General features: G+C 35.4%; 1 protein-coding gene across 1 annotated transcript in view; it reads left to right on the top strand.

Moving 5' to 3' along the window:
- Positions 1-6803, top strand: part of LOC136972023 (uncharacterized) — a 35695-nt gene extending 28892 nt beyond the window's left edge. The window contains exon 2 of the mRNA XM_067266576.1: positions 6076-6803. Coding sequence (XP_067122677.1) covers positions 6076-6803 — 728 coding nt within the window. The remainder of the gene's footprint in view (positions 1-6075) is intronic.
- Positions 6804-12449: the final 5646 nt, after the last annotated feature.

Here is a 12449-nt window from a genome sequence, read left to right as displayed (position 1 = left end):
TTGCTGGGTTTTTGTTAAGCTGGAAATAAAATCATCTTCAAGATTCACTATTAGAAATTAGTGTTATTATGGAAGGATAGAATTAAGCCCCACATGAATATACTGTTTACATCTAGAAAAAAATGGCAATTGTGACGTCAAAACCTTTTCCCCTTATCGTCGAATACGGCGGGGAGTTTCCTTTTTTAAGTTGCAAGTAGAAACTGCAGAAGAAAGACGAGAATTTGGGATAAAATCTGTATTATTCTATGACGAAACACTAGAATTTTTCACGAGGGGTTGCTCCTTTTTTTGGGCTTCAAATCGAATGGTTTTTAAGTCGGCTCAACTCACGAAGAAAAGGTGAGGAGTGGGTGAAGTTGACTCGCCAACGCATCGATCGATGAAAGGAGTAACCACTTTACTCCTTTAGAGCGGGTGCGAAGGTAGAAGTGGGATCCGATTCCGGGAAACTGTCGTAATTCCCACTTTCACGTGATTTTCGAGTGTAGAGAAGGGGAGAACAAGAACAACCAATGACGCTGTTCTGTTTTCTTGTGCGGAGGAATGGATACTTTCGTCATTGACCCCCTTCCCACATCTTTTCTACAACGAAACACCTACGTTGAAAACTTGCAGAGTTTTCCTGGAATCGGTGGAAACGTCCATTCAAAAAGATGACATTCGAGGAATTTTGTTAATTGAGAGTGTTTGACATTAAGTAATCCACACACTACTTGTCTTCTACACAAATTACTCTAATGAGGAAGCACGTAATAATTGAAAGTACAGAGAAGCTCTAGTAAATATTAGCTGCGGTAATTAAGAGATAAAAATTAAATATCAAACGGATCAAGATGATGTATATAAGGAAGAGGAGCCATGTATTTTTCCATCTTTCTTAAACTTTACAATGACATTGAGCAATCACGGGGGATTTACGTTTATTCTTCACCACTCATTTTGTAGTAAAGTCCTTCCAAATTGGAGAAGAATGTTAAAGAATTTTCACTGTGAAGCTAGTTCTACATCAATGTATAAAGGTAAAGACGAAGGTGAAGAGGAGGAGTTTAATTAAAGTTGCGCGTTAAGAAGGGATGGAAGCGAGTAAAATGCGCAGTCTAATTATTCCGTGGGGAGAGATACGACCCGAGGGTGCCATCGTCCAACACGAGCCTCTCCGCACTTCCTTACCTAACGAAGATCGATAGAATACTCTTCCGGGCCGCCAAACAACCAGCAGACCTCCAAACTCACTCTCACTCTGCATCATTTCACGAGTAGAGAAGAGCAGACCCGCGAAAAGAAGTGTCTTCCAGCCTCTCCGCATCATCAAAACTGGCGTAACACGAGAAAAAAAATTGTACCAACGTGTTTGCATCCTCCTATTTTTGGCACCATCGTCAATTTGCACCTCATTTCTTGGAGGGATGAGAAGACAGAAAGGTTAGGAGAGTCGTCCCAATCGAAAAATTAATAGGCCCATCTGCAGTATTTATCTGCTGCAGAAAATAAACTCGCAGCCTTTCTACGTGGCAGGAGACCGCCCTGGAGAAATTACCAATGTGCCAAAAACTTCTTTAATAGCCGCTCCATCCATCAACCAGATAGTAACTCGCGAAGTCTTCTATTTATTTTCTCCATTTCTATTAACGATGAAGGTGGAAAAAAGTATAAGTTAAAAATACAATTCTAGTGTTTAGAATCGCGCGACTCTACACACATCGGGCCACACTATAAAGTTTTAATGAAAAAAAATAAGAAATTTTGGGTTTTTTCTGTCAATTCGTTCAGTTGTAATCGAGTGGTTCCTCCGAGAATAACGAAAAGAAGGAAGAAACTAGTGCCAAGTGAACTGTAGGACGTATATTTTCATTTCAATCAGAACCGAACTTCTAGAACACGAAGAAGTAAAATTCTATGTTTGTACGGTTTACGAGGACCCCTAAACTATTATCTTGTCGTATTATTATTTTTGTGTAAATCTATCCAGAAATTCAAATCTACGAATCATTAGCATCTTCGGAAGCCCAAGATTGGAAGGAGATTATTCTTACTTTAAGATAGGATCCTCCTCTCCCAGATTATACATTTGTGTTGAACAAGCTTTGCATCAAATAATAAATATGTAGTTGTACTTAATTCTCGACCCGGGATGTGGGGAACGTTGCACGCTTCCAAATTTTACTCGAATTTCTTCGAGATGCCGACGTTAATCCCTTTTCCAAATCAATGTTTGGCATCCGGCCCGTTATTTTTTCTGTTTTTTCTTTTACTAAATTGTTCCGACCGACGCAGAATGCTAGATTATGCGGAACATTAACTTAAACAGTTATCGAAATTCTGGTCCACGTCTCGATTACCAAAAATAAAAATACAGCAAACTGATATATAATGGCGATTTTGTAACTAAGTATCTTTACAGTTAAGATGGTAACGATAATTTCTTCTTAAGTACAGCAAACGTCATCGCTGTAACAAATGGAACACCTTGGTGAACACACTTAAAAACTTGTGTTATATCCCACCAACTTTATCCAATCGAATCAAATTAGCCTTGTTTCTTGAAATTTAATATTTTCTAAGCTCCTTCCACTCTTATAGATGCACAGCAATATCCTGCAAGCATCGTTATGGTGCAGAGTGCAAAATTACGTACGTCTGTCTGTAGGTACGGAAGTAATCAAAGAATTCATTTATGCGGGTTTAACACGACAGACAATATGATAAATCCTCAAATTTAGATGTCAGGTATCAGCAGAACCGAATTTTTTACAGGTTTAACCGTGCCACTTTCTTAAATTTAAGTAAGTGATAATTATGCACCCGCAGCTGTGGTTTTTTTTGCCTCCTCCTCCCTTTTTTGGATCCGTATTGGTTATCACTTAAGAGTTTACACTTGTTTCGTGAAATTCCGACTGTTTTTATTGATAATCATTTTGGAAACTTTGGCTATTAACGAAACAATGAGTGGGATTTACAAAGGGAGTACGTTCACCCGATTTATCGGTGCTCTTTTCTACCCCCGGACAATGGTAAATGCATCCACTTTTGAGTTATTGATTTATCGACGTCGGTTGTTGCTACGATTAAGTCTGTTCTTACTTTTCATACTTTCTTTATATTCGATCGCATCCTGGTTACTTTTATTCTTTCATTTAATTATAAACCCGTAACGTGTGCAACAGAGTGCTCCGGATCAGTTTTTAACACCATTTGCACTCGTCGCTCTTATCTATTTTACAGAATATCCTCTTATCGATAAGTTAAATTTATAAACAAAAAAGGTTTTTAGGTCGTGCGGTTCTTTAAAAGTCTGGATAATTTTAAAAAAATTACGTTAAATCTAACCTCTGATTGGTTTGGAGACCAGGAAATACTTACCGGAACACTCGTTCTTGTTGTGATTCATTTAAAAAATAATTCGGCCAATCACGCGCTTCTGTCGAATTACGAAAGCGTTACGTAATTTAAATTTCCACCAATAGGCACGGTAAACGTATGTAACTCTTAAAGGCTTCTAACTTCGCATATAATTTCATAACCTATAAACTTCGTTACGAGAACGTGTTAGTATTTGGGCTGAAATTTTTAAATTGCAGACCTGTATGTCGGCAGTATGTATGTCTGCATCACAAAATTTGAAAAATTTACGATAATTTTAAAGATATTTCGATTGAAATTTAGAAATTTTAGCATACGTAAGGCGAATTCTTACACCTAATTCTACGTTTTCCACCATTTTAATAAAGATATTCAGCGAATAAGATGTAGGAATACGTAGTAACGAAAATATTATTGATAAAATTTATTTATTTTTTGATAAAATTCTGGAAAAAAAGATACACGAAAATATTCCTTTGCTCCGCAATAAGAAAATCAATTGAAACAAATGATGCGAAAGAGCAGGTAAGATTACATGTATCGTGCCATTCAGAAAATTGAATATTTCATATTTTATTCTGGAATTTTCAAATGTTACAACTTGTGATAAATTCTCGAGTTAAAATTCTCGAAGAAAATATAAAGGTTCATCTATATCCATTAACCAGGAATGTGGGACAATTGATACATAAAAAAAGAAATTGATGAAAATCTAGAATAGTTCTTTCTTGGTTTTGGTGGAGATTTTCGGATCGATTATGTTTCATAAAGTGAATATAACGCGTTGTAGAATCGATCGTGAAGTATGCAAATCTGATCGATCGAATCGTAAAGTTAGTTTCAAAATTGTTGTTTCTTCTGGAAACTTAACTTCGGAATATTTTTTTGTGCAGATCCATTAGAGTAGGCCAATTGATTCTCGAATTACACCATATTTCTAAGTTAGTGGATGCCGTTTCTAGAAGCCAATAACTCAGAAATCACCGGGGTGCTTTTAAAGAAAGTTTTTGATAAAAGGTTCTACTCGGCTTACAAATATTTTTCCAACTGTTTTTAAGTAATAGGAGTTATAAAATTGCCACGAAGTACCACTTCCTTCAAACTTGGAAGGGGGAGAGATGTTGAACAGTCGAGAGTGAAGAACGAGTCCTTCCGTCATTTATTGACACTAGACTTGCTTCAAAGAATAGGAATCTTATGCTAGAAGGATTGTTTCCGGATGAGGAAGCGTCTATTAATGTCTGTGTGTTTGTTTGTCCTCCCGTCCGCACCGAGTGTTTTTGATAAAGCGAATTAAAAGAGAGTTATTTTAAGTGACGACCGCAAAAAATTCTATACGTTTTATTGTCTGGCGTGCCGTTAATAATACGTGAAAATAATGCTATTTTGTACCCGAAATTAGCCAATCTCTCCGCTTTAAGTAGAACATAAATTCGACAAAAAAAAATTTTTAAATCATATTTTAAATTTATTTAATTTAAAATATATGCTCTCGATCTCCAATTAATACTGTCTTACCCCTGTAAATCATACTTTTCCTGATAACAGCAGAGTCATGCCAGTCACTTATGTAATTCCGTTCGGGGAAAAATTTTCGAATTGAAATAAAGGAAGGACAGAGAGAGGTGGACAGACGGACAGACAAACTACAGTGGGAATTTATAGATCTACAATTTGTTTTAAAAATTGTCGTCCAATAATTTCAAAAAATTCGAAGTGTTTTCTCTCTGAAAAATACTGTACTTTAACCGATTGGAAAATTGGAAAATGTAAGGGATTTAAGAAGCAAAGAAAAAGAAAAAGAAAAAAATAAATACAATTTCTTTCATATCTGGCCAAATTCCATATGCTATTGTGGTATAGAATTCGGTCAGCGTGGATATTTACAACGTGGATAAACTCGTTTGTCATTATTCCGCATCATCACTTGACATCGGCAACTACCAGATAGAAAAGGTATAAATCTCACACGGATTATTCTTACCCTGCAACCGGAAAGATAAAGGCATTAGAACCATATTCGTCTTTTGTTTAGACGTTTCACAGATGCATCAACGTGTACTTCTATTATTCATTGTTACACTCCACAAGGATAAATCCTCCCAATAAAGATAACTAGAATTTCGAGACTCCCCTATATCTTGATCAATTCCTTTGTCTACGTACACTTGACTTCTCGGCTTTTCATTAACAAGTCTATTATAAATTTTCGTGTCTCTTTCGACTTTAAACTGGTACAATAAACATTCCTCAGAAATTATCGCACTAGTTTCTTCCCCTCTTTGGTTATATTACCAATTTCTAAGCATGTAAACATAGTAATATTATTATAGAGATTATATATACCATTCTATCCCATAATAGAATAATACAATTCACAACAGTATAAAATTATAACTTTGTAATTCAATTATCTAAGTTTACAATACGATTAAACACTGTTAAAGTGTACTCATCTGGAGATTTTCGTATAAATTAACGATTTGTTTGTATGCAAATTTAATTAAGTTTGGACCAATTTTTTCACGGTTAAGTACTTTTAATTGTGAATTTATCACGCCTATTATTAAATTAATAGATCAATTTCCAGTTGATTTCATATTTCAAAAAGTAGGTGAAGAAATTCGCAATATTTCTCTCAGTATTTCTGAAATTCATACCTCAACTCTTCCTATTTTTGCATTGTTTTATCTTACAACTGTGTATGTGAAGTTGTAGTTACAAGTGAAGATGTAGTAAGTGATGTTGCGAGTGAAGTTATAGTAACTGATGCTGCGAGTGAAGTTATAGTAACTGATGCTGCGAGTGAAGTTGTAGTAACTGATGCTGCGAGTGAAGTTATAGTAACTGATGCTGCGAGTGAAGTTGTAGTAACTGATGCTGCGAGTGAAGTTGTAGTAACTGATGCTGCGAGTGAAGTTGTAGTAACTGATGCTGCGAGTGAAGTTGTAGTAACTGATGGTACGAGTGAAGTTATAGTAACTGATGGTGCGAGTGAAGTTGTAGTAACTGATGCTAAAAGTGAAGTTGTAGTAACTGATGCTGCGAGTGAAGTTGTAGTAACTGATGGTACGAGTGAAGTTATAGTAACTGATGGTGCGAGTGAAGTTGTAGTAACTGATGCTAAAAGTGAAGTTGTAGTAACTGATGCTGCGAGTGAAGTTGTAGTAACTGATGGTACGAGTGAAGTTATAGTAACTGATGGTGCGAGTGAAGTTGTAGTAACTGATGCTAAAAGTGAAGGTGTAGTAACTGATGCTGCGAGTGAAGTTGTAGTAACTGATGGTACGAGTGAAGTTATAGTAACTGATGGTGCGAGTGAAGTTGTAGTAACTGATGCTAAAAGTGAAGGTGTAGTAACTGGTGCTGCGAGTGAAGTTGTAGTAAGTGAAGTTACAAAGAAAGTAAGGGATTTTGTAACAGTTCACTGCCTACTTTAAAATTTCCACACCTCAACTTTTCCTACTTTTGCATCGTTTCACCTTACAACTTAAGCAGAGAACTGCCTATGTTTTAACAGTAAATAACTGAAGATTTTATATTACTCAAGAGATATTTAACTGTTTTAAATTCTCCAAAACAACGATTTTATGGAATATTTTTGGCCTTCGACAGCAGCTTAGTTGACAAAAAAGCGCAAAGAGGAGAGGAATTTTATACTTTACTTTGCAGAAGAATTTTTTTTCTTCAGTACCTCCAGAATGGAAAGAAAAACAGCAAAGATTTACGTCAATAATAGAAGAGTTTCGATTGAAAAATGCTCATTTAAGCATCTTAGGTGACATATTGTTCCATGTAATTACGAGCGTAGAAAGATTCTCTTCCGTTTCAGAGGATTTGATCGTTTTTAAAAGTGGGTAATCTTCTTATTAACTTTCGTCCAGATGCTCGATTTGGCAGACAAGTCGGCGCTTATCGATTTGCACTCCACTTTAACAATAATTCCGATTCTTTCGAAATTATCCTTACTCTGCAAAGGAGCAAACTGCAACGACCAAACCTAATTTTGCAGGCGAAGGAAGGTTGAAAAACCAAAAATAAAGTTTTCGGTTATCTTCTATTTTTTTCCTCTTGGTTCTGAGAGATCAGTTTGAAAGTTCTTCTGGAGGAGGAAGAAAAAAGAAAGACTCCAAAAATTGATGATTTTATGGGATATCTTTCGCAACACTCTGGATTTTCTCAGCTAATAACCACTCGGAATTCTGTAACCTATCAATATTTCTTTGGAAAATTCTCTTGATACTATAATAGGAAAATGTTACTCTTGACACAATGTCAGATAGGAAATTTGTTAAAATTATAAAAGTTCTTTAAAACTTTACAGGAATTTCGCTTTGTAATTGAGGAAATAATAAAATTCTTTCGGTTTTACTATTTTCTTTTTACAATTACAAAATTACATTTCTAATGGAAACTTGTCTCGAATTTAGTGGAATTGGATAAAATTACATTTTGTTGAATGCTTAATACTTAAAACTTATTTTACAATGCTCCTAATTTAAATAAAATTTCTACTTTTAAAATAATTGTCTTCAATTTTAGCTAGAAAAATAACTAATAAATTTTGCTTCTGATCTTCCTCATCTCTTCACTGTCTTCTTCTTGAACTTTCTCCCTCTCTAATATCTGCATTTGGTCTTCCTCATATCTCTAATATATGCCTCTGATCTTCTTCATCTCTCCACTATCTTCTTCTTGAACTTTCTCACTCTCTAATATCTGCATTTGGTCTTCCTCATATCTCTAATATATGCCTCTGATCTTCTTCATCTCTTCACTATCTTCTTGAACTTTCTCACTCTCTAATATCTGCATTTGGTCTTCCTCATATCTCTAGCATCTTCTTCTGATCTTCCTCATCTCTTCACTGTCTTCTTCTTGAACTTTCTCCCTCTCTAATATCTGCATTTGGTCTTCCTCATATCTCATATATATTCCTCTGATCTTCTTCATCTCTCCACTATTTTCATCTTGAACTTTCTCCCTTTCTAATACCTGCATTTGGTCTTCCTCATATCTCTAATATATGCCTCTGATCTTCTTCATCTCTTCACTATCTTCTTGAACTTTCTCACTCTCTAATATCTGCATTTGGTCTTCCTCATATCTGTAGCATCTTCTTCTGATCTTCCTCATCTCTTCACTATCTTCTTCTTGAACTTTCTCACTCTCTAATATCTGCATTTGGTCTTCCTCATATCTCTAATATATGCCTCTGATCTTCTTCATCTCTCCCCTATCTTCTTCTTGAACTTTCTCACTCTCTAATATCTGCATTTGGTCTTCCTCATATCTCTAGCATCTTCTTCTGATCTTCCTCATCTCTTCACTATCTTCTTCTTGAACTTTCTCACTCTCTAATATCTGCATTTGGTCTTCCTCATATCTCTAATATATGCCTCTGATCTTCTTCACCTCTCCACTATTTTCTTCTTGAACTTTCTCCCTCTCTAATATCTGCATTTGGTCTTTCTCATACCTCTAATATATGCCTCTGATCTTCTTCATCTCTCCACTATCTTCTTCTTGAACTTTCTCACTCTCTAATATCTGCATTTGGTCTTCCTCATATCTCTAGCATCTTCTTCTGATCTTCCTCATCTCTTCACTATCTTCTTCTTGAACTTTCTCACTCTCTAATATCTGCATTTGGTCTTCCTCATATCTCTAATATATGCCTCTGATCTTCTTCACCTCTCCACTATTTTCTTCTTGAACTTTCTCCCTCTCTAATATCTGCATTTGGTCTTTCTCATACCTCTAATATATGCCTCTGATCTTCTTCATCTCTCCACTATCTTCTTCTTGAACTTTCTCACTCTCTAATATCTGCATTTGGTCTTCCTCATATCTCTAATATATGCCTCTGATCTTCTTCATCTCTTCACTATCTTCTTCTTGAACTTTCTCCCTCTCTAATATCTGCATTTGTTCTTCCTCATCTTTCTAGCATCTCCTTCTGATCTTCGGCATCTCTCTAGTATCTGTATCCTCATCCATATCAACGCAGCATCCGTTCGTACGTATATTACGGAACCACTTACAAATTTCAGACGTCAAATCAATAGGGAAACGTTTTCAAATCAGTTTAAAAATATCCGAATTTAGTCGGTAATGGAGTAAGGAAATCTTTAAAGAAAATAGATACAGAAGACTGTCGAGTGGAAGCATCCGACAAAATGAAGAAAATTGCCAACATTTCAAATTTAATCAACCGTATTCTAACCTGCTTACTGTACAGATTTAAAGGCAGTAGAAGCTTTAAAACCCGAACTATCGAAGGTACACGAAAAAATTCAATAGAGTCGAAACCTGTATCATCAGCAGTTAGAAGTACATTCACAATAAATCTAACTTAAAAATAAAGAGTAGATTGTACAGTAAGGCTGGTAAGTGATTTAAACATCTTCAGTTTGCATTAGCAACAGTTAAAACTTGTTTGTGTACTGCACGGGGAAAGGACAAATCTAATAAACATCACTATTCCTTTAACAGGTTAAATGACGATGTTTAAATTATATTTTAAGTAAATTTATTTAGTTGTATAAAAGCATTTCTGTGGATAAATTTTAAGTAAAATATATGTAATTTGAATCCATAAAACACGCGAAGGGTTTGGCTTAATGGGACGAGGCAACTCGACCTGTGGGAGATATGCCCTACTTCTTATGGGAAACTGGCTCCCATTTTGATTTTAGACACGTGAAGAACACCCAGAATAGTCAACGCTAGTCAAGTGTAAACCCACGACCAACATTTTTATCCACTCAGCCACTGGTGGGCACGGTGTTTCGAACTAATTACGAGATAAAACATTAAACTTGATATAAAAAAATATACAAAGGATTACTTGTAACTGGAAGATGATACTCAGAATCTTTTTTAAAGACTTTTTCCCAACTTCATTAGAGGATCCATTGTATTGTCACCACTTGTGTGTTCGATTCCCATGCCTTTAATGCTGGATAATGCTTTTTTTCAGTGCATTATCCAGCATTTGGTGTCATCACGTTACAAGCAGATAATGAAACTTAATCCCCATTTAATGAAAATTTTGTTAATAAAATTTCTAGTGTTTACTTGGATTATCTAATATTGTTAAGTGATGTGTGTTACGTTTTTTAGAAACTTCCGAGCATGTTTTTATATAAAGTTAGTCTCCAAATGAAACAAAGAACAGCATCACGACGAGTTATTAGGTGTGTTCGATTGGTTACGATTGGTTTTTACGTAAATTTGACGTCATTCTTTAGCACTTCTCTTTAGTAAACTGACGTAAAATGTACTTGATCCCATTATAAAATTCAAATATACAAACAATTTTACACGTGTGAAAAATTCTATAAAGACTTTTCCATTGTGAAGTTCTGTGTTATCTGTTTCTTTTCTTATTTATTTATTTATTTTTCTTAACTAGAAAAATTCCTCTTTGCGATAAATTTCTTTAAATTAAAAATATCCAGCAACTGACATCATAAGTTCTTTATTGCGATTTTCTCCTCAGCATCCTCCTTATCACAAGACTCCCTTTGTATAAAATTTATTATAAAGAATCTCCCTCCCCTCTACAAATGATGCTGGCGACGACGTTATTAATGATTAATTCTTCATAATATTCAGTTTATAGTATAAAAAATTACGCTGCGATTACTTTTATTCAAACCAAATTAAAGACTCTACGACGTTTGGCCCACTTTTTTTGTACTTTTATCCACGGAGAAAGGCCGGAGATTTCGTTAAGATTCTCTTCTCCGGATCGGGTGAAGGAGAAAAAGGAAGCTCATAAAGTAGCAACAACGTTACAAATATGAATTTTAGAGGGGGGAAATGTGCATCTGTTGACAAAACACTAAAATTAGGGGAGTGTATCGATAGAACGAATGCATAAAAGGATTTGCCGCTTGCCGGATGCCAGCGTTAAAACACTACGATGTATGGATATATGCAAATTTTAGGCAAATTATTCAAAAATGATGATAATAACGTAATGAATATTTAATGCACTCGGTTCTTTGTGGGAAAGTGTTTCTCCCAGGCAAAACAATACAGAAAGATGCAGCGCAGCATCACCTGGATCACGGGATTATTATCTCCATTGTACGCATCACTGCCGCTTTTTTCACTTTCATCTTTCCGAAAAAAAGGTTTTAGATGCCCATCGGCACGAGACAACGAAAAGTGGAAGAGTGATTAGTTGACCGAATGTTATCGAACAGGAAAGTAATGTTTCCATTATTAGAAAATCTAAAAATCCGGGATGAAGTGAACAAAGCAGGGATGCTGCATAAAGATTTTACATTGCATTTCTTGTTTAGCGAGTGTTCGGTAATAACGTTTCGTGACGTTTCTACTATCTTAAGATCTACTATGCTGTAGTCATTTAATTGATCAGGATCAGGGTTCGATTCTCTGCCTTATAGTCTTCAAATTCTTCAACAAAAGAGAGATCGAACGGGGCTTAAATCAGGAGAGATGCAAGTGGTAAAGGATGCTTAAAGATACCAGAATGTGTTCAATTTTATCTTTTAGAAACAGAAATTGTTTATGTTTTCTTTCATCTTCAACTACCTCTTCTGTCATTTGTACGTGTGATTAGCCATACAAATTAATTAAATAATCGTCCCAGATGATATAAATTACAAGAAGGATCGAAAGATGTAGTGGAGAAAACATTCGGAGCATCTGGAAAATACTCGACATTCGATCTTTTGAGACATCTGGAGATTTCTTTTTTGTGGTTCCCTAGTTCCGGATAGCTATTTCCTAATTGATTTTTGTCAATAATACCCATTTCTGGAAGCGATAGAGCCTGTGATAATGTACAAAAACTAATTAAGATTAAGGAATAACGTGTCGAATTCTTACACCGTCCATCCAAGCGCAAGAAAAATTTGGAGCGGATTTAATAATGCCCCTGGTAAACGTGTGCAGGAATTAGTGACGGAAATGATTGAGGAAGAAAAGGTTTGTAATCGTACAATTCACAAAAAGTGTACAAGTGTACAATGCTAGATCATGTTGCCGCTTATGGAGTGAGTAAGATGCAAATCAATAAAGGATTTGGCAGCAGAAAATTCAATTTTTTT

Source organism: Centruroides vittatus, unplaced genomic scaffold (genome assembly GCF_030686945.1).
Source record: "Centruroides vittatus isolate TY-2023 unplaced genomic scaffold, ASM3068694v2 contig_2747, whole genome shotgun sequence".
Lineage (NCBI taxonomy): Eukaryota > Metazoa > Arthropoda > Arachnida > Scorpiones > Buthidae > Centruroides > Centruroides vittatus.
The sequence above is the reverse complement of the archived record's forward strand: the minus strand, read 5'-3'. Positions and strand labels throughout refer to the sequence as shown.